At 37.7% G+C, this 23,596-nt stretch overlaps 1 protein-coding gene across 1 annotated transcript in view; it reads left to right on the top strand.

The window, feature by feature from the left end:
* The first annotated feature begins 4,747 nt into the window (after window positions 1-4,747).
* Window positions 4,748-23,596, top strand: part of CC2D2B (coiled-coil and C2 domain containing 2B) — a 116,397-nt gene continuing 97,548 nt past the window's right edge. Inside the window, 7 exon segments of the mRNA XM_078151605.1 lie at window positions 4,748-4,801; window positions 5,486-5,551; window positions 12,921-13,013; window positions 15,031-15,226; window positions 18,756-18,892; window positions 19,034-19,162; window positions 20,213-20,422. Of these exon segments, the coding sequence (XP_078007731.1) occupies window positions 4,748-4,801; window positions 5,486-5,551; window positions 12,921-13,013; window positions 15,031-15,226; window positions 18,756-18,892; window positions 19,034-19,162; window positions 20,213-20,422 (885 nt within the window).

Here is a 23,596-nt window from a genome sequence, read left to right as displayed (position 1 = left end):
CTTGTTTAATTTGATTTTTATTGTATTACGGTCTGAAAAGGATGCATTTGATTTTTCTGCTTTTTTGAATTTGTTTGTGATGTTTTGATACATGGTTAATTTTTGTGAAGGTATCATACAAGATGAAAAATAGGTATATTCCTTTCTATTACCATTCAGTATTCTCCAGAGGTCTATTCTATCTAACTTTTCTAAAATTTTATTCATCTCCTTAACTTCTTTCTTGTTTATTTTACAATTATGTACCTCTTTTACCATTTAGCCAGTTCTGTTTCTTAAGGAGTTGTTTTCTTATGTATTTTCATCCCACTTTTTAAAAATTTATTTTTTTATTTTTAGCATATGTTTTTAAAACTTTGGGTTACAAATTTTCTCCCTTCTTCCCTCCCCACCCACCCTCATTGAAAAGGCAAGCATCTCAATACAGGTTATAGATGTGTAGTCGTGTAAAACACTTCCATAGTAGTCCTGTTGTGAAAAACTAAGTATATTTCCCTCCATCCTATCCTATCCCCCATTTATTCTATTCTCTCTTTTGACCCTGTCCCTCCTCAGAAGTGTTTGCCTTTGATTATCCCCTCCCCAAATCTGCCCTCCCCTCTGTCAACCCCCTACCCTCTTGTCCCCTTCCCCCCTTATTTTCCTGTAGGGTAAGATAGATTTCCATACCCTATTGTGTATGTTATTCCCTCCTTACGCCAAATCCTATGAGAATAAGATTCACTCATTCCCTCTCACCTTCTCCCGTCTCTTCTCCACTTGTCAGTTTCATGTGAGATAATTTACCCCATTTTACTTCTTCCAGTATGATCCTCTCTCACCCCTTAATTTTATTTTCCAGATATCAACCCCCTTCATCTCCAACTCACCCTGTGCCCTCTATCTATCTATGTATACATACATATAATTTTTTTCCCTCCTACTACCCTAATACTGACAAAGGACTCATGAATTACAAATATCATCTTTCCCTGCAGGAATGTAAACAGTTCAACCTTAATAAGTAAGTCTCTTTTGATTTCTCTTTCCTGTTTACCTCTTCCATGTTTCACTTGAGTCTTGTATTTGAAAGTCAAATTTTATATTCAGCTCTGGTCTTTTCCTCAGGAATGCCTGAAAGTCCCCTGTTTCATTGAATAACCACTTTTAACCCTGAAGAATTATACTCAGTTTTGCTGGGTAGGTGACTCTTGGTTGTAGTCCCATCTCCTTTGCCCTCTGGAATATCATACTCCATGCCCTCTGGTCCCTTAATGTAGAAGCTGCTAAATCCTGTGTTATCCTGATTGTGTTTCCACAATACTTGAATTGTTTCTTTCTGGCTGCTTGCAACATTTTCTCCTTGACCTGGGAATTCTGGAATTTGGCTACAATATTCCTAGGAGTTTTCCTTTGGGGATCTCTTTCAGGAGGTGATCGGTAGATTCTTTCAATTTCTATTTTGCCCTCTGGTTCTAAAATATCAGGGCAGTTTTCCTTGATAATTTCTTGAAAGATAATGTCTAGGCTGTTTTTTTGATCAGGGCTTTCAGATAGTCCAATAACTTTTAAGTTCTCTCTCCTGGATCTATTTTCCAGGTCAGTTGTTTTTCCAATGAGATATTTCACATTCTTTTCTATTATTTTTTACCACTTTTACCAAGCTATTAATTCTCTTCATAATTTTTTAGCATTGCTCATTTCTCTTCCCAGTTTTTCCTCTACCACTCTTATTTAATTTTTAAAATAATTTTTTTCTGTTTTTTTTCTAAATCTGTCTTTTTTAGCTCTTCTAGGAATTGTTTTTGGATGTATGTCCTATATGCATTTTTTTTCTTTGAAGCTTTGCTTATAGATATTTTCAAGTCATTGTCTTCTTATAAATTTATGTCTTGACCTTCCATATCACCATAGTAGCTTTTTCTGGTCAGGTTCTTTTTATGTTGTTTGCTCATTTTTTCCAGCCTATTTCTTGACTTTGGACTTTATGTTAGATTTGGACTCTGTTCACCTCCAGGGGTAGGGGATTATCTGTCCTGACCTTCTGTTCTTTTATATCCTTCTGCTGCTTTCACAATTCACTGGGGGAATATAAATTTTCAGTGCTTCCAATGTGGTGTGATTTAGGGAGAAGTCTGTTCACTGCCCTCCTGGTCTGCACTCTTGTCCTTAACCAGCAGGACCCCTACTCCCTTGTGACTGTGACCGCTCCTCCCTGCCCTGGGACTCTGACCCAGAACTCGTTAATGGGCTATAGATCTGCCAAATGGTACCTAATCCTTCATCCAGGATGTACACGGGTCCCTTGGAGTTTCTTTCTGACTAAGTGTACAGTCTTCTTACTGTCCCTACGCTCCAGGCTGCTCCCAGGTATGCCTCTACCACAGCCCACAGCAAGTGCCATCTTCTGCCATGCTATGTGCCCAGTTAGCCCTACCCCAGTATCCACATGCGTACTGTAACTTTTTGTGGGACTTCCCACTCAGAATTCAGTTTGGCTCATTTTTAAAGTTGTTGTAGAGGGGGCGTATTAAAAGAGCTCAATTAAAATGCTGGCTTTATTTTGATATTTTGGTTCCACCTCTATTTTTTAGTCATATTTTTAGCCTTCTCTTTTTTTTTTTTTGGCTAGGCAGTGGGGTTAAGTGACTCGCCCAGGGTCACACAGCTAATTAAGTGTTATGTGTCTGAGGCCAGATTTGAACTCGAGTCCCCCTGACTCCAGGGCCAGTGCTCTATCCACTGTGCCACGTAGCTGCCCCTAGCCTCACTTCTCTATTTAGCATTTTGTGTTCAGACAAGTTCTTTCTGGTAATCTTGGATAGATCTGATAAGACTTGTCTGGTTCAGTCCCCATTGTGATACGGATAACAATGCCTCTGTATTTGCTACTACCCATTTAGAGAGGGTGGATGGTATTACACCTTGTCCTCTGTCCCAGTTCTTGGCTTGTGTCTCAGTTCCCTGGTGGTCCTCTCAAGGTTCAGGACTCGGACAGTCTCTATTTCCTTTTCTTTGCACAATACTCAAGTGGGAGTTGGTTCCATCCTCTAATGCAGCCTTAACTAACCCTAATGAGAGGTTGGATATCACATTACTCCCAGTCTGCCTAAACAGCTCTCTCAACACATATCCAAGTGCTGAGTTATGCTGTCTTCTCTGAAGAGTGCACTTCTGGGCTCTCTTTGCCTATACCGTGACCTATTTAGGAGTAGTTTTGTATCCTGTTGTTTTGATGACTGGGATCTTCAAGCATCTGATTATTGGAACTGGGATAAGTTTGTTATGACCCCCCTTGGGACTATTGTCTGCTTTCAGGGCCTCTTCTGTTTGAGCCAGGTCCCTTCCTTTCCTGAGTCAGAAGCTAGAGGAGGCAACTTTTGGAGTTCATATTGGTTTCCTCAGTGTGACTCTTTCCCTGCCTTTTCTCCTTTCAATTTTACCTGAACTGACTGTCTTTCTTAGGTCAGTCCTTCTACCCACTTCTGCCAGCTTCTGGTTATCCTTGGTGTGGATATAGATCAGATAGAGGAGCTTACTTATGCTTCCTTTTGGTTTTCTACATCATTGGTCTTTCTGAGGCCATTTTTAGTGTTTCCTAGAGTTTATGTGGGAGAGCTGGACTTTTCTATACCCTTTTATAATGCTATCTTAACCAGAACTTAAATTCTGTCTTAACTTGGATATCTTTTAACAACCTGTCAAGCAGCCATAGGTAATTGCCTTTTGAATTTCAGTCCAATACCATTCATAAAAGAATCTTTAATACAAACTGCCTACATACTTGCCCAGTAAAAATATGCCTGTGAGCTCATACCTAACTTATAAGGTTTCATTTGAAATTTTAAAACATAAGTATCATTGTGGACTGAAGGCTTCATGGAGGTCATGAAATTTGAGCTAGGCAATGAATACATTTGAATATTAATTTTCATGTCCATAAGACAAAGACCAGGCCTGTATAACTATCCTTGTATTCAGCGTTACATGCAGTTAGATAGTTAATAATATTTTCCATTGCTGATTGATTATATTAATTTTGTGGTAGAGTTGGCAATAGGAGAAAACCAAAATATAATTGAAGCCCTGCGAGGCAAAGTAAGAGAAAAGCTGAAAAATGCAAAGGTAATATATTTTTATATTTTAACTTCTTAAATGAGACACAAAACAGGTTTGTTTGGTTTTTTTGGAGATTCCAGGTCCTTTAGCACTAGTGAGTTCCAGACCCTTCCCCAGCGTTTCCCCTTTCACTATTATATTGTAAATTCCTCAAGAAAGCCTGTGTCCTCTCTATTGTAGCCTAATATTTAGCACAGTTCTTTGAACATATAAATTCAATTCAATAAATATTCCTTAAGCGTCCAATTTGTGTAAGGCAGTGTGTTAAGCATTAGAGATACAAAGACAAAAATAAGAGTCTTTGCCCTCAAGAAGCCTACATTCTCTTGAGGTAAGAAATATATTATGTAGGTAAATAAGTAAGTACAAAGACAATTTGAGGGTATAGAGAGTAACAGCAACTGGCGAAATAAGGGAAAGTTTCATTGAGGAGATGGAAGTAGAGATAAGCCTTGAAGGAAAGTAGGAATTTTGTTAGGTAGAAATGAAGAAAGAATTAATTCTAGAAATGGGAGATAGTTTTGTGAATATAAAAAAGGGAATATTGCATTCAGGGAATTATTAGAAGCAGTGGGAAGACCCTCAAGCTTTTTAAGCAGGACAGAGATATGGTCAGATAGTGCCTTAGGAAGGTTATTTTAGCAACTATATGGAGTATGGATTAGAGGAAGAAGAAACTGGAAACCAGGAGACCAACTTGCAGGCAATTTCAGTAGTGGAGGCTAGAAGTGATGAAGACATGAACTAGGATGGTGTCCATATGGATTAGGTGGGCAGAGACTATAGAGGAGAGGGCAGAGCCAGGATGACTCCAAGATTACAAACCTGAGTTACAAGACAGATAATGGTACCCTCAACAGAAAAAAGATAAGTTCAGGGAAGGGACAGATTTAGGGGAGAGAAATAATGAATTCTATTATGAACATGCTGAGTTTGAGATGCTAAGATGACAACTAGGTGGAAATGACCAGCAATAATAGCTAATGTTTCAATAGTGCTAATAGTTCAATATGCAAGCAATGTGCTAAACACTTTATAGCTATCATCTCATTTGATCCTCACAATACATATACGTACATATATACACATTTACACGCATATGTATACATATGTATATATCACCTTCATTCCAAAGAAATTGAAGCGCTTTCGCATGTACTGTGTGATTTCTTTTCCTTTCATAATGCATTTATGATGAGAAAACAGTAAAACCCAGGGAACTTAAGTGACTTGGACAGAGGCACATGTCTTAGGGGGAGAATATTAAGCTGTGTTAAAATGCTATATAGAATCTTTCATTTTACATTTTTAGTTGGAAAGGTTATTGAATACAATTAAGCCTATTATATGGAGATTGTGTCTTAATATCATTTATGTTATGTTTTAGATTGTTCAAGTTGAAAAGTCTTCAACAAAGGAACCTGTTGATATTAAAATACAACAAGTGACTAAGGTGAAATTTTTTTTTATAAATGTAAACAACTAAGTTGTTAACGTAAAATATACTATAGTGGATATATGAAATAGCTGTCATTCTTTGATCCTTAGTAAACCAGATTTTTGCTTGAAATTAAATAATTGTTGTGTTTCCAAAATATTACTTAACAATAATATGCTCATTTTGATGTTTTTATGTGAAAAGAATAACAAATGATTTTTAACTACTAAAGTTACACTTAAGAGATTCATGATCGAGTTGATATTGGTACTACTGCCAAGGCTACAGGCTGCAGCCTATCCATGCTTTCCCATCTTGTGTGACTCTTGTCCATGTTCTCCCTTAAAGCTTTCACAAGAAGGTCATCCACTGAACTAAGGACCTGGAGGATAAACAGGGTTTTTGCAACATAATTGATCTACTTCCTTTTCATTTTTGTCCTCTAGGGTTCTTTGCTAGTATACTGTAATCTATTCATATTCTTTAGATGATCCTCAACTTCTCCAAGGAATCCCTCTTTGATTTAGTCTCTGGGTTGGATGTTCTCTATCACAGGCTTCCTTGTTTGATGCCTCATTTGACATTAATAATCAGAGGATCATGGAATAAAACAACTGCTACTGTTAAATCTTTCAAAGAATCTTGTACAATTATGACATATTCATGTGAGCTAGCTTCCTTGTTAGAGGGGAACTTTCAAGGTAGTGTTTTGCTCTACTGAGTCAAATGTGTTTTTGTAGTCAACAAATAATATGCCTGATGGCAACTTGCTTTTATTATGTCTTTTAGTCAGCTTTGTGACTGTAAAGATGAAGTGTATAAAAACTTGCCTGTTCTCTTCATCAGTCTTTGTCAAGGATGCTCTTGGTATATATGTCAATTACTCTCATAAAAACTTTGTAGAGATGGGAAAGTAGACATATAGATCTGCTGTTATTGATATTCTTTCAATCTCCTTTTTGTAGGGTAATTATAAGGTCCCTTACCTCTTCCTGATACTTTGAAAACCAGTCCTAGGGTGCCTTCAGAATGTTGTCTTTTCCATCATTGACCCCCCTGTACGTGTACTTGGTCTTGTTTAGCAATCTTTCTATCTTTGTTTTGTTTAGTGCCATATTTACATTCTCATATCATGCATGTCTGGGATTAGGATATTGAGTCCAAATGTGATGGATCTTTTGTCATTAAAAAGAGTTTGTTTAAAAAAATCTTCATATAGCTTCCCTAATTTTGATGCTTGTTGTGTTACTTCCAGTTTCATTTTAAATGCCCTCAGGATGACTTTGTTCAGTTAGATCTCTTACTAAATTTTATTTAAACATGTTTTCTTCCCTCCTACTTCTTGATCTTCTATGTGTAAAGGTGGGGATAACCCTAGACAATTATCCCACCTGACTTAAAGTGACTAATAAGATGTTATACTCTGATACTTCAACCAGATAAGAACATATCTCCACTGTTTGCACTGTGTGAACTCTCCCTAGGAGTGACAAGAAGCCTGGCTGAAAGATTTGATCATATCCTTATGTCTTCTGTAAAACAGAAGACCAGTTCAGACCCTGGAGATTAGAATATCTGTTTGGGGAGAGAAGAGAGAACAAAATCCCTGAGAAGGAATTCTTTGGTGAGGAGTGTGGGGTGGGAGAGGGTGGGGAGAAGGTGGAATGGAAGGGGGAATAGAGTAGCTCAGCCTCAACCCAATAAGCTTTGACGGGTTCAGAGGATTTGGACTTTCTATCTTTCCACTGACACATTTGCAGCTTTTCTGGGAGAGTTGATTGTAGTGCCTGCAATCAGGAGCCACGGGCAGACTGGACACAGATTCAGAGATCTACAAAAAGCCCAACAGAAAAGCTATTCTGTGCCCAAGGAGAGCATCTTGAGAACTTCATAAAGGACTTCCAAGACCTGTGAGTTACCATCGTCTTTGACACATGTGCTTTCCAAGCTTGAGGCTAAAATATCTGTTAATAATCACAACCTTAATAGAGCACCAGCTCTGAATTCAGGAGGACCTGAGGTCAAATCCGGCCTCAGACACATAACACTTAACTAGCTGTGTGACCCTGGGCAAGTCACTTAACCCCATTGCCTAGCCAAAAAATAATAATAATAATCACAACCTTAAGTTTATAGAATCTTTATCCTCAGAGACCTTCAAAAAGAGGACAGACTAAAGACTATTACAAGTCACCAGTACATGAAAGTAGAAGAAACCCTCTTAGTTTTCATTAAACAGTATACTCAGAGACCTACCTCAAATTGTAAATAGATTGATTTCAGTCTTACTTGGAGATATATTTGGTTTATAGTCTGACCACAAATACCCCACTACTTGGAAGAGCCAAAGGAAGAAAATACAAGATGTAGCTCATGGGAATCAGGCCTAAGTTGACAATGGCTGAGTGGGCCTGGCATCTTGTCAAAGGCCTTCTTTGTATTATAGGCGACCTGGACAGTTGCCTGGTAGCCATATCTCATTAAGTCAGCAGATAGGAAGAAATGGAAGAATTACACCTTGTGAGGGCCTCTATATCAGCCCTTTCTGAGGCTGTCAGCCAATACAAAACTTAGGCTAACTTGTTCTTACCTATAAACATTCCATCGCCCTGGGATTGGGTGCTTTCTGTCCCAGCGCTGGTGGTCTCCAATGTCTGATGTAGGAGGCATGGCCTAAGACTGAAAGGGATAGTTTAGCAGTGTGGCATCAAGGAAAGCCAAGAGGAATGCAGGAAAAAGCTTCCTCGTGACTTGCACCAATTAAACAAAAATATGGGCATCCATCTCCACAAAGTCTTTCTCCAATGCCTCGTTATGATGTGGAGTTGACTTTCTGAAGCTTTTTGAGGCCTATGCCTGGAGAGACAACAGTCATTGAGTTAGTAAACACCTCCTATGTAGCAGGCACTGTGCTAAGCGGTAGGTATACAAAGAAAGGGAGAACACAAACTCTATTAAGTTTTATCTCTTTGGAAAGGCTTTGAATACAGTGTTAATGGGAGACTACATCTATTTTCTGAGGACCAGTCTAGCTAAATACAGTGAAATTCATTCCACTTGGTGATGAAGTCTTTGTCTATGACACCTGTTAGCAATATTGCCTCATAAAACAGTGAGAATCAGTGGAGGAAAAAACACTCTCAAAGAACCCTTACTGTGATACTCAATTAAGTAAAGTCATCCCTATAGCATTTAAGGAAGAAACTGGAAAAAGGACGACAAAGAAAAGGGACGAAGGAAAGTATTTGTAAAGATTTTTATAACAAATTTTTCACAATCAGTGATGATGGAGCCACCATATTTGGACCATAATGTCATAGTCCCTAGAGAAGTGTCAATAAAGAAAGCCAAGATGTGGAAAGCAGCTGGTCTCTGCCAGAGGTGACACCATTTGGGGGGCATTGAGGGATTGATTTCAAAGGTATCAGAAAGAGGGATGGATACCAGGAACTCAGACATTTTGAAAAAGAGGCAGTGAATATTAATAACTACTTACCCTCATGTCTGTTGTCTCATCTCTACAAAATTTTTATGAGAATTTTATGAGAATAATTTACACATGCATTAAGCATATGAGGCAGGCATTTACAAATGATATTCTATGACAACTCAAATATTTATAGTCACATGATTTATTGAAGGATAGAAAGAATACAGGGCACTGTGCTAGGCACCAAGTATACAAGAATAAAAAAAAGCAAATACTCGCTGCTCTCAAAGAGCTTATACTCTTGTGGAGACAAAAAAAATACACATATAAGCACATATTGAATATATTCAACAAATGCCAGGTAGGCATTCATGGACAGAGGGCACTAGTATTTGGAGGAATCAGAAAAAAATCTTCATGTAGAAGGTAATGCTTGAGCCGTTTTGAAGAAAGCTAGGTGTTTTATAAGTGAGAGGTAAGATAGGGAACGCATCCTAGTCATAAGGACCAGCCATTGGAGATGCATGCGTGCTGTACATGAGGAACAGTAAGCTTGGCTAGACCATAGAGTATGGGAAGGAGAGGAATGTAGAACTGCAGGTGTAGCTTGTGGCCAGCTTGTGAAGGACTTTAAAAAACACAGAGAGAAGTTTCTATTTTCTAACAGAGGCAATAGGTGTTTCTGGAGTTTATTGAGTAGGGGACTGACGTGGTAAGACCTGTGCTTAAGAAAAATCACTTTGGAAGCTATGTGGAGAATGGATTAGAATGGAAAGAGACTTGAGGCAGCAGTCCACTGTACTATTCCTTGCAGCAAAGATTAAGAAAGGAAAAAAAAACAGATGAACAAAACCAGTCAGTACATCAGTTGTGTCTGACAGTACATGCACTGCTCTGCACCCACAATACTCGGTTTCTGCAAAGAGGGGAGGCTGGTGCATTTCTTCAATTCTTATCCAGAACCAAGCTTCGTCATTATAATTACATATTAGCTCTATACCATGAAGTGGAAGATACTCTCAGAGGGAAGGAACTAGGAAAGTCGTTCTGCAGAATGTGGGATTTAAGTGAGTTCTGAAAGAAGTCAGGAGCTTGAGGTGAGGAGAGAGAGCACACCAGGTATTCACAGCCAGTGAAAAAGCATGGGGGTGAAAGAAGGAATGTCATGTCAGATGAGTGTGATGTATCCTAGAATACAGAGAGTAGGAAAGTTCAGGAAGACTAGCTGTGTAGGCAAGTGTCAGATTGTGAAAGGCTTCAAATGTGACATTCACATAGAGGCTCATATTTTTGATCCTGGAAGTTGTAGGGAACCACTGGAGATTGAGTAGGGGGTGACACGGTCAGATCTGCACTTTAGGAAATACTCTGGCAGCTGAGTGAAAAATGAATTGTAGCAGGGAGAGAATTGAAATAGGAGACCAATTAGAAGTTAGTGAAGTTATCCAGGTGCCAGGTGGCAAGGACTACACTGGGGTAGCAGCTGTGTGAATGGAGAGAAGGTGATGTCTGTGAGAGAGGTTACAAAGATAGAAATGACTAGACTTGGCAGCTAATCGGAAATGTGGGGTGAATGTGAGTAAGGAGGCAAGGATGAGGTTGTAATAATAATGATATGGTAGCTAACATTTATTTTGTGCTTACTGTGTGCCAGGCACTTTATAATTATTATCTCATTTGATCCTCACAACAACCCTGGGAGGTAAGTTCTGTTATCTTCATTTTACAGATGAGAAAACTGAGGCAAACATAGCTATTAAGTGTCTGAGGCTGGATTTAAACTCAGGTCTTCTTGACTACAGGCCCAGCACTCTGTCTATTGCACCATTTAGTTGCAAGCTTGAGTGACTGGAAGGATGGTAGTATCATCCACAATAATATTAGAAGCCGGGAGAGGAAAGGGTTTGGGGAGGAAAGATAAATTCTGTTCTGAACATGTGTTTGAGATGTCTATTGAACATCCAAATGAGAAGAAGCAGTTGGTGATGTGAGACTGGAACTTAGGAGAGAGGATTAAGGCTGGATATATACATTTAGGAATCAACTTCATAGAGATGATAATTGAACTCATGGGAACTAAGAAGATTACCAGGTGATGGAGGCAGCTAGATGGCACAGTAGATAAAGCTCCAGCCTGGGAATCAGGAGGACCTGAGTTCAAATCCGACCTCAGACACTTGACACTTAATACCTACTAGCTCTGTGACCCTGGGCAAGTCACTTAACCCCTGATTGCCTCATCCAAAAAAAAAAAAAGATTACCAGGTAATAGATTATAATAGAATGTAGAGAAAAAAGAAAGAGAGGAGGGCCCAGGACAGAGCCTTGGAGGACATCCGTAGTTGGTGAGTGTAACCTAAATGAAGATCCAGCAAATGAGAGAGGTCTTTTGAGGTCAGACATGTGGAAGGAGAACCAGGAGAACCAGTGTCATGAAAACCTAAAGAGGAGAGTGTATCTAGTTAGCAAGGTTTATAGCCCTATAGTCATCCTCAACTCTTTACTCTCATTTATCCCACCTATTTAAGCAAAATGTTTTTGGCATTTTGACAAAATTTGGCAAAATTCATGCCAAATCTTATAATTTCTGTCAACAGTTCTGAGATATGCTCTCTTCTTTTCATTTACACAGCTACCAGGTGGGTAGCACTGTGAATAGAGCACCAGGCCTGGAGTCAAGAAGAACTGAATTCAAACCTGTTCTTAGACACTTACTAGCTGTGTCAAGTTACTTAACCTCTGTTTGCCTCAGTTTCTGCAAAATGGAGATAATTACCTACCTTCCAGGGTTATTATAAGGATCAAATCAAATAATTATAAAGCACTTAGCACAGTACCTGGCATATAGTAAGCACTATATAAATGTTAGCTATTATCACTGTTATTATTACCACTCTAGCTCATACCCTCATCACCTCTCATCTAGGCTATTACAACAGCTTCCTGGTAGGTCTTCCAGCTTTGTCTCTTCCCCACTCCAATCCATCTTCTCAGCTCCCAAAATGATTTTTCTAAAGCAAAGGTCAGACTGTGTCACTAGTGGTTCCCTGTCACCTCTAATGTCAAATATAAATTCTGCTGTCATTTTAAGCACTTCACAACTAGCTGCATCCTCTCTTTCCATCCTTCTTACACATTACCCTCCTCCATACACTCTACATTCAAGCCATACCAGTCTTTTTGCTGTTTTGTACACACAGTTCTCCTTTTCCCATCTCCATGCTGTTTCACTCGGTGTCCCTAGTTCCTGGAATGTTCTCCCACCTCATCTCCACCTCTTGGAATACCTGGTTTTATTCAAGGCTCAGCTCAAGTTCCTTTTTCTGTGTGAGGCCTTCCTTTCCTGGTTTCTGTCAGCTGTTAGCACTTCCCCCTTCAAAGTTACCTCATATCTATTTTATATGAGCTTTGTATGGACTGATAGGTGTGTTTTGTATATGCCTCAATCTCCTTTGATAGAAATCCCCTCCTTGAGGACAGGGATGGTTTGCACTTTTATCTTTGTGTTCTCAGTGCCTACTAAACTTCACAAATGAGTGTCTGCTTTCTTGACCTCCATACTCCTTTTCAGCCTTCATGCCTTTGTTTCCAGTGTTCAGAAAGCTGTCCTCTCTTCAGTGTCCTCACACCTATTCAAAATCCTACTCATCCTTTAAATTTCAGTTCAGATGGCACCTTCTTTACACAACCTTCCTATCTCTTCCCCCTCTTCCATCTTGGATTTTTGCCCTTCTCTTTTACACTTAAATATTGTTTTCTGCTAAAGCTATTTGCTTATGTATCTGATCACCTAACTAGACTGTAAGCTTCATGACAGTAGAGACCACGTCTTATCTCATCTTTATATCTTTCCCAGCCCAGTCACAGAAGAGGCACTTAAAGATTTATTGAGTAAATGTTGGTGAATGAATTTGCTTTAATATTGCATTCAGGTTATTTTACTTTCATCTACAGCAAGAAGTCTTACCAGATGAAGGTCTTACATTTTTTATTATGGGTGGTGAAGAATGCTCAGATTTCCAAGGTTTGAACCAAACTAAAGACCAGGTTAAGTATTTTATTTTTACAAGAAAATCTACTTTAATATTTCAGGAGAAATTGAGAAATATGATGGGAGAGAGCCCATTTTTATTGTTAAGTTTTGTCCTCTTATTTGTCTTTGGGAAACTGTTAGTGAGGGATTTTCTGGGGAGTGGAGCAAAGCAAAATATTTTTTAACCTTTGCCATTTACCCAGTTTTTGCCAATTGGTTTATGAATTGATGAATGACTGGATGAATCTTACTGTTGTTGTCCTTATTGCATCACAACAGCTCCCTTACCCTGCACCTTGTCTAGGAAAAATCACTCTATTATCTTTTCTTCCCTCTTAATTTATATTAAAGAAATTGAAACACAGATTGTTGAGGGAAACTTTTCCATAAAAAGGCATAAAAAATAGCTTCTATAAAGGTACCAAAGCATACTATAGTAACAAATTTATTTGGAATATATTACTAATGAAACTTTAGAGATAACCTTAACAAAGATTGCTTAAAATGTGCAGATAGGAGACGAAATAAATTTAAATTACTAATGATAGAGATGAAGACTATATGTTTATAAATAAATTCCTAGAAAATATATTTGCCACACAAACTCATCAGTGGTTAGTGGAAAGCTGGCTAGATTTAGAGTCAGAGGGCCTGGGTTAAATCTTGTCTCTGCCATTTATTATTTGTGTGAACTTTCCTTCTCTAGTTGTCAGTTTCCTTATCTATAAAATGAGGAAGTTGGACCACATGACTTCTAAAGTCCTTTTCCAGCTCTAAATTATCACCCTTTGATTCCTTTGGTGATTTGGATGCCATGAAACTTAGACTTGAGTCCAGAACTCTCTGTTCCTTAAGATGCACCTCACAGAATCTTGGGGTTGGAAGAACCTCAGAGGTCATTTCTCTACAACAAATCTGATATAGTAGACTAAAACAACTTTCTTCAGGCAAGATTTGTTCAAAACAAAGCAAAACCAAGAAAGAGCTGGCCAAGCTGGGAGATGCCTCTTCTTTCTAAAAAAAACTCCCAATGCTTAGAGGATAGAAGTTATACACACACAGAGATATACACATATATAATGTATGTGTATGTATATATTACATTTACACAATGTATATGTCTATATTACACATATCAGCATATACATGCACATTATACATAATCACATATGTATATCATGTGTGTGCATATATAGACATATATATACTTATACATGTACATGTATATGTATATGAGTGTGTATAACAAAAACATTATGTGGAGAGGGGATAACTTTTAGATCCGGGCTTTTCCACAGTATCTGAATTGAGACATCCTAATATAAAACACAATTACTAAGACATTAGCATGAATTAAAGGTCACTTAAGAGTCACTTAGATTAGACTGGCTTTACTGTCTGGACAACATTTTCCTATTTATGGGAGAATACAATTTTTAGAAAAAAAGAGAATTAGAACATACACTTACATGCTACCTTGCTTTAAGCAAAGGGAAAAGGACAATTTAAAAAGAAGTAGCTAAGCTGGCCTCTACACCAGAAAGTAGTCATCTGCATTTTGCTCAAATACCACATGTGAGGGGGACCCATTACCTCCTGACTTGTCCATTTCTACTTTTGGGTAGCTCAAGTCATTAGAAAGATTTTCTTTGTGTTTACCCTAAAATTCTCCATTTTCAATAGCCAGTTAATGATCCCAGATCTCATTTGCATTGACCTTTGATAGGTTGGAATTCAGCAGGTGAAAGGGGAAAGACATTTTGTGTTTAGGGAAGGGGATGATCAAAGGCATAGAAATAGAAGAGCACCAAATACATTTGAAAGACAGTCAGAGAATAGAACAGTGTAGATGGAGTCCAGAGTTTGTGACATAGAATAATACGAAATAAGTAGCATGACATCCCATTGTGGAGGGTCTCAAATGTCAGGCAAAGGAATTTAAACTTGGAAGTAACAGAAAACCTGCTTTTCCTGACTATACTTCATTTGGCAAAAGCATATAGAACTTATTTTCTTCTTGGCATTGAACAGAGATTAAAAAATGATGGTTATGAAAAACATGCTGCATTAAGTAATTTACAAAACTTTATGGATATGGATGATGAAAAAATCACGGAAAAAGTAATTTTTCCAGATTTACTTGAAATAACATGTTCTGAATATGAAGATGATCAAATACGGATTGAAAAAGAGCAGGAATACATTTTTGTGCCAAGCAGTTCTCCAGGTACTTTGTTTTTCAAATAAAATATTAATGTAATTAATAGATCAAGATTGCTTTGTATGCTGTGTTGAAGTTCCACGGTTAAAAAACCATAGTAGAAATGAAATATATGAACGTTTTAAAAGGATTTTTTGTGAAATCCTTTTAGGATAATTTTGGGGACAAATCACATTTCCATTTTATGAATATGCTTTTCTGTTTGTATATGATATTTTTGAACCATGTGTGATTTTCTGCAGAGGTCTACCTTTCCATTATTGTGTCAGAGCCAGTGTAGTTCTGCCTACTTGATGAAGAAATAACTTTGTTTTAAAGATATACTATGATGTCCCCTGCACCATTACACAGGAGTGAAAGGATAATTCAGTCAACCAAGTAGCTTTTTTAAAAAAGCACCTACTATGTGCCAGGCACTATGCTGAGCTCTAGAGATACAAAGAAAAGCAAAAAAACAAAACAACAACAGCAAAAATTAAGCCAGTCCCTGTACTTAAGAAGCTTAGTTTCTTGGAGGAGATAACATGCTAATGACTATACACAAACAGGATATATATAAATAAAATGGGAATAATCTTAGAAGGCACTAAAATTAAGGAGGACTGGGAAAGGATTCTTACAGGAGGTAAGAGTTTGAAGGAAACCAGATAACAGAGGAAGCTAGGTAACAGAGATGAGGAGGAAGAACATTCAAGGCATGAAGGATAGCTAGTGAAAATGTTCAGTTGGGAGTTGGAGTGTCTGGTGGGAAGAACAACAAGGAGGCTGGTGTCACTGGGTTGCAGAGTACATAGAGGTGAATAAGGTGTAAGAAGATAGGAAAGGTAGGAAGGAGATAGATTATGAAGTACTTTAAAATTCAAAAAGAGAATTTTATATTTCATCCTGGAGGCAATAGGGAGCTACTGCAGGTTATTGAATGGGAGTGGGGATATGTGTGATATAGTCAGATTTGTATTGTAGGAAGATCAGTTTGACAGCTGAATGAAGGAGATTAAGCAGACCAGTAAGCAGGCTATTGCAGTAGTCCGGGGAAGGGGTGTAAGAAGGCCTGTACCATAGTGGTTTCATTGTCAGAGAAAAAAAAGGGACATATGCAAGAGATGTTACAAAGGTAAAATTGTCAGGATTTAGCAACAAGTTGGATGTAGGGGTCAGGGTGAGACAGCAAAAAGTTGAGGATGACACCAAATTCAAAAGTCTGAGTAACATAGAGAAGTTAAGAAGAGAGGAGAGTTTTCCAGGGAAAGATGCTAGTTCAGTTTTGGGCATGTGGAGTTTAGGATGTCTATGGGACATCCAGTTCAAGATGTCAAAAAGGTAGTTGGAGATGCAATCCTAAAGGTTGAGAGGGAGGTTAGAGCTGAACAGGTAGATCTGAGAGTCATGTGCACATGGTGCATTGAAATTGTGGGAGCTGATGAGATAAGCAAATGGAATAGTATAGAAGGAGAAGAGAACAGGGCCCAGGACTGAGCTTTGAGGGACTCTCCCTGTTAGCATGATATGGATGAAGATCCAGTAAGGACGACATAGAAGGAGTGGTCAGACAGGTAGGAAGAGAGCCAGGAGAGAGCAGTGTCACAAAAACCTAGAGAGAAGAGAGTATCAAGTTGAAGAGAGGTGATCAACAGTGTCAGATGCAGAGAGATCAAGAAGGATGATGATTGAGAAAAAGCCATTAGATTTGTCAATTAAGAGTCATTAGTAACTTTGGAGAAAGCAGTTTTACTTGAATTTTGAGGTTGGAAGCCAGGTTATAGAGAATTAATGAGGGGCAGCTAGGTGGCGCAGTGGATAGAGCACTGGCCCTGAAGTCAGGAGGACCTGAGTTCAAATCTGACCTCAGACCAAACACTTGACACTTGCTAGCTGTGTGACCCTGGGCAAGTCACTTAACCCCAATTGCCTAAAAAAAGAGAGAGAAAGAAAGAAAAAGAGAAGTAATTAGAGAATGAGAGAGGAAGAAGTGGGGGCACCTACTGTAGATGGCCTCCAGGAGTTTAGTTACAAAAGGAAGGAAGGAAACAGAATAAAAGCTAGTGGGTTTATTGAGTAATAAGGCAGACTCTAAGTTATATCAGTTCTCCAAAAGCATGGCTAACATGAACGTATAATTGGCTCCCATGATCCATTAACAGCATAAATAATCCCAAAGGATATTGGACTATATTTGGTTTTGAAATGTGTGTTTGTATACATAATTGATATAGATGGGTTTGATGTCTTAGTCACTGAATCCAAACTATTATTTTGTACATATAGAAACAACCAAATATCTTGAAAGTATAATAGCAGTGGAATTAATGATTCAGTGGTCATGAAGACAGGCAGTCTTATTTCAGTTTCTGAATATACATATTTTTCATTATTGTTAAGAATGCCTTGTTCATTTTCTTTTTTCTCAGACCTATACTCCAAGCTTGCTGTCTTGTTGGCTCCTGACTGAAGCTGATTTACTGTTTGTCTGGTTTGCGTTTTGGACCAGACCTGTGGCTTCCTTGGTAAAAGGCAGCAGTTTTCAGAGTATGGTCTGGGGACATCCTGGGGGTCCACAAAACCTTTTCAGGGGGTCATGTAGTCAAAACTATTTTCATAATAATATAAAGATATTTTAACTTCTGATATAATATGATATGAGTATCAGTAGATATCACCCAAGTAAACATAAAAGTTCTTGGAGGGGCCCTCAATAATTTTTAAAAATGTAAAGGGCTCCTAGACCAAAAAGTATGAGATCTGGTGTAGGGAATTCTCTGTAAGGAAACTTTCTCTCTCAGTGAAGGCTAATACCTGCTCTCCAGTTTGTTGTCTTAGCAAGTTGCCAGGGTAGTGAGAGGTGAAGGGGCTTGTCTAGGGTCTCAGGAGTATATTTGAAAGGTGGGATTTGAATCCAAGTCTTCCTGACTCAGACCTGCTCTTGTTTCTCTATGCCACACTGCTCTTCAATGATTTATCCTTAATATGATGAGAATGAAAATTCAGTGCAACTCCACCAATCCGTACTACAATTATTATAATGGCTATAAAAATGTAATTTATGTACTAAGAGCTTATGTTTAATGAGCACCATGACCAAACAAATTGATCAGAGCCTAGGAAGGTAAGACCACAATAAAGTGTTTTCATCACCTATAAAGATCCTACTTAAATTTTTTTTTTATTTATCCTGCAAGGATAAACATTTATTTTTACTTGTCTTAAGATTTTTGACCAAAATGTTTGAGCTGGCAGCCCTATGCAAACAAAATCCTTGATTCAGGAAGAGCTAGAAAGTTGTTGACTTCCCCTGTGCCATTTAGAATTCTTCTGTACTTTTCATAGACATCCTGAACAGGTGTACGTTTTCTTTCTTTATTCTCCACATTTCCTGAGTTGTTTTGGATTAAAAGACTTCTTGCTAGACTTCAGTATTAGGGTAGCTGATGGTTCATCCCCCACCCCTTACATTTTATCAGTGCTGATTTACTATTTTAGGCTGCCAGAAATATATTTAGCATATCATGTATAGTAATATATAATATATTGTTTTAAGTGATCAACCGAGATAAGCTGCCAAAAAACATGATACCACGTATCTTAGAAGATGAAGGATTTTATATTAAAAAAAAACCAGAAGCTTATAAAAGGACTTGTAACAAAATGGAAAATCGCCTACTTATATTGGAAGAGGTAAGTGTACCAATTAATTAACATAGTTAAAACAGTTGATACTTATATAGTGCTTAAGCATAAAGTTAAAACTTTTTAGTGCAATTATGTAAAGTTATTTTAATACAACTTTTTTCATTTTTTCTGAAATTTTTTTAATAGGGAAAATGCTGGTTTGAAGAAAGTGGTGAAATAATTTCATTACCTTCTCCAATTAAGCAGTCATGGAATTTCCGAAAGCTCATCACTGTTGAAACCTTAAATCCAGGATTAAAAACAATTTATAAGAAGGTAATCAACTGAAACATTTTTGTTATTCTAGAGTTTTCCCAGGATCTAGTCATTATTGACATTTCTCTGGGGTAAATTATGAACTCTTTTAAAATTATCAGTGAGAATAATAATATAGGGGACCAATTTGGGGTAGGTGTAATATGGGCAAAAGTAGGTGGCAAAATACTCATATATTTCTAAGATCTTTAATTTTGTCAGTGGGAGTATTCCTTCTACTGATGCTAGAGCATCTTTTAACTTTAACTGGTCTGATCCTTGGTCAACATGCATACTGTCTGTCAGTGAGTCCATATTTGAAGCTTTACTGGCTTTGTTTTCTGCCAGAGCTTGCACTCATTTGGCATAGCTGTCAAGAAACCACAATCACCTCCCACACCATGCATTGGTGTAGAACTTTAGTGGAGAAGTAAAGACATAGGCTTGAAGATCATAAAAATTATCACAATATACAAGAAGTTACTCACCAGATTATTTTCCTTATCTTACTGGTGATGCAGGAAAAGGGAAAAAAGCAGGAATCTCCAGTTACTCGCCAATAGGACAGTTTCTCCAGAGGCACATCATCCCTTGCTGCCTTATAAAGACTTGAACCAGTTCATATGGAATGTAACAGTTGACAGGAATAACCTTTTCATTTTAGAAGGAGTAATATTTCTCTGCTACAGATAAGAGTTGGGATCCTAGGCAATTCCACAAAAGCCCTACCATCTCAAAATGTAAGATGAACTAAGTAGTACTGGCATCAATATTAGAGAATCAGGCCAATTTCTTATAGTGTTTCTTTGGAAAAATGTGTTTCAGGTTCCAGTGTGTGTCTCCACATCGGCACTTTGGCAATAGGATTGTGAGAGATTTAGCAGTGATTAAGAGGATACCAATTATTGAAAAAAGGGGAAGAGTAATTCTTGAGAGTTTATTAGAACCTTACTCTAACCAACTGAGCTAATAAGAATTGTTAAATAATTCTACCTTATAAAAGTAGTGAAAATCAATTTTAGAAAATTCATTTGATTTTGAATGCATGGTAAATATTTTTTCTTTCAAAAGGCAATAAAGTCAGATATAGAAAGCTGTTTCAGAAGCAAAATAGAAGGCCAGAGGGAAATGTGTCAACTAGATCTCAACGTCTCAATGTTACAGTTCAGCCATCATCCTCTCTTCAATCAAGAACAAGTACTATGCTCTAGGCTACTCCAACTTTATGAATGTTTTCAAAACAGACAACAGCAAAATATACCTCACTTGCTGTATGAAAAAGTAAGATCATATTTTTTTCTTCATATAACAAAATGATCAATGTTGAAATAGTAAGATAAACTGATTATTTAAAGTCATCTTCTCTTGGGACATGTTCATTTAATTTTGTATTTAGTCATTTAAATGAGAACAGTAATTGATCCTGCCTGTAATAGGGAAATGAAATCAAGGTATAATTGAGACAGACTTAGTAATAGTCTAGGGGGGAAAAGTTAGAGTAGGATGAAAACAAAATAAGATGAATTAAGCAATTTTCATTACCTAGCTCTCTGCTTATTAGTTTGGTGTGGTCTGTACCAGTAGAATTCAATCTGGTTAATGCAGATATTTTTTCATAGCATTGTGGAGTAGGGCCAAATGCTCCTTAAGTTTCTGACGCTGGAGGAAGGTGACTTAGAAATAAATGTGAAGGGGCAGAATCAAGATGACAGAGTGAGAAGAAGCATTAGAGTCTAACTTTTCCCCCTTACCTCCTTGACAAAGATCTGGAGAGTGCATCAGACTAAGTTCTGATTGGGAAAGCCAAAGAAGTCATAATAAGTAGTTTTTCCGAATCAGGAAGGATTAGAGAGACAAACAGAGAGGTCTGTAGACACTGGGGAGGTTTTCTGGCCGAGAGCTTGCATAGCTATGGCCACAGTGGTGTGGATCACTGCAGCACCCAGGAACTGAGTGAGGGTTGAGATAGGGTACCAGAAGGAGACCCCAAGGGACCCCTGAGCAAGTGCTAGGTACAAGAACAAGTGCCATCTGGCAGCTCTCTCACCCACCTGGGTCACAGATTCAGGGCAGAGAAGAACAATTATAAGCATTAGCTCTAAATGTGTACTGAACACCAAACAAGTTTCTGAAAGTACATGTTAGCTGTGTAGGTTGTCTCTGCTGCCAGGAGCAGAGTGCAGAACCCCAGATCAAAGAGGAGCCAGTAGGGAAGTTGCTTGGAACTTGGAAAACTTCCCAGTGGGCAAATAGTGACTAAGTCCAAATTTCCAACCAGAAACAAACCAATAGACCCAAACTTAGGTCAGGAACTTGCAGCACACAGACCAGGAGGGCAGTGAATAGTCCCCTGCCCCAGATCATATCAGTTTGGGTGAAATGAAAGCTTGAAGATCCTCAGCCAGAGCTGTGAAAGTCATGGAAGGATATAAGAAGACAGATACTCGGTTCAAATACTCTCCCCATCCCCCCCACCCGAAGTGCACAAAGCTCGCACTAACACATAGTCCAAAGTTAATAAGAGCAACAAAAAGGAACCCAACTATGAAGAGCTAGGTAATAGAGAGTCTCAGGACACAAACACAGAAGTAGAGAATAATTCAAAAACATCTACAAGTAAAGCCTTAAAAATAAATGTAGCTTAGACACAAGTTCAACAAAAATCCTAGAATAGTTAATTCAAGAGTTAAAGAAGGAGCTAAAATGATTTTAAAAGCCAAAAGAGAACAGTAGAAGAAAGAATGGGAAAAGAGATGAGTTAGGAGAGAAAGATATGAAAAGAGAATTAACAGCTTGGAGGGAAAAAAAAGATACAAAACCTTCTAGAAGAAAATAACTCCTTGAAAATTAGAATTGGCCAAATGGAAACTAATGAATCAAAAGCCTAAAAAATTTAAAGAAGATATGAAATATCTCAGAAAAAGCAACAGATCCAGAAAACAGATCAAAGATAGATAATGTAAGAATTACTGACTACCTTAAAGCCATGAACGAAAAAGAGCCTAGACATCATATTTTGAGAAATCATAAAAGAAAACTGTTCAGATATGTTAGAGAAAGAGGACAAAGTAGAAATTGAAAAAAAAATCCATTGGTTACCTCCTGAAAGAAACCCCAAAATGAAAATTTCTGGAAATATTATAGCCAAAATGCAGAGGTTCAAAGTCAAGGAAAAAAATACCACAGGCAGTCAGAAAGAAAAAATTCAAGGACCTAGAAGCCACAGTCAGGATCACATGAGACTTATGAGCAGCTACCATTTTGAAAGAGCAGAGAACTTGGAATATGATATTACAGAAGGCAAAGGATCTTAGCCTTATGACAAAGAACAATCAACCCACCAAAATTAAATATAATGCTACAGGAGAAAAAAAATATATATCTTTATTAAGAGAGAGTACTTCCAGGCATTCATGATGAAAAAGACCATAGCTGAGTAGAAAGTTTGACATACAAATATAGTACTCAAAAGAAAGATAAAAAGGTAAACATGAATGAGAAATCATAAAGGACTAAACAAAGTTAAACTGTTTCCATCCTAATATGGGGATGTAATACATGTAAATCCTCATCTGGTAGTATAATTAGACAGAGGGCCCAGATTTGATTCTGTTGCAATTAGATGATCTCAAAAGGAGAATAGAATGGGTGGGGAAGGTGAATACTTTGGGAAATTTGGGAAAGAAGAAGAAGAGTAGGGAAAATTCTTTCATATAAATGGGGTGTGCCAAAAAGGAGTTTATACAAGGAAGGGATAGTGGCAGGGGGAACAGATGACACTTGAACCTCTTTCTCATTTGAACTGGTTAAATGAGGGAAGAACACACTTACACACACAGATGGGTAATACATCTTACTCATCAGGCAATTAGGAAGGAAAAGTGTTAAGGGAAAAGGAGGAAATGAGGAAAAGTAGGCTAAAGGAATCATTAGTCAGAAGCAAACATTCTTAAAGAGGGGGCAGGGCAAAAAGAGAAGGCTAAATATAAGAGAATAGGATAGAGGGAAATATACACTTAGCAGTCATAACTATGAATGTGAATGGGATAAATACACCAGTAAAATAGAAGAGAATAGTAGAAAGGATAAGAAATTAGAATACAAGAAACACACTTAAAATAGAAAGTTAGAGTTAAAATAAGGAGCCTTTAAAGAATTGATTAAAAATTAATTGGAAACTAATTAACATAATCCTGAGGAATGGGTCTGTCAAAGAACAAGTCATGGAAGAAATCAATAATTTTGTTAAAAATAATAACAGTAATGAGACAACATACCAAAATTTGTGAGATGCAGACAAAGCAGTACTTAAGGGAAATTTTGTAATTTCTAAACTGTTTTATCAGTAAAAGAGAGGGAGCAAGCTGATCGTCAAACTGGGGATGTAGCTTTAAAAAAAACCTCAGAAAACGAACAAATTTAAAACCCTCAATGAAACATTGAAATAGAAATCCT

Source organism: Phascolarctos cinereus, unplaced genomic scaffold (assembly GCF_003287225.1).
Source record: "Phascolarctos cinereus isolate Bilbo 61053 unplaced genomic scaffold, phaCin_HiC Scaffold_3;HRSCAF=262, whole genome shotgun sequence".
In the NCBI taxonomy this organism is placed as follows: Eukaryota; Metazoa; Chordata; class Mammalia; order Diprotodontia; family Phascolarctidae; genus Phascolarctos; species Phascolarctos cinereus.
The sequence above is the reverse complement of the archived record's forward strand: the minus strand, read 5'-3'. Positions and strand labels throughout refer to the sequence as shown.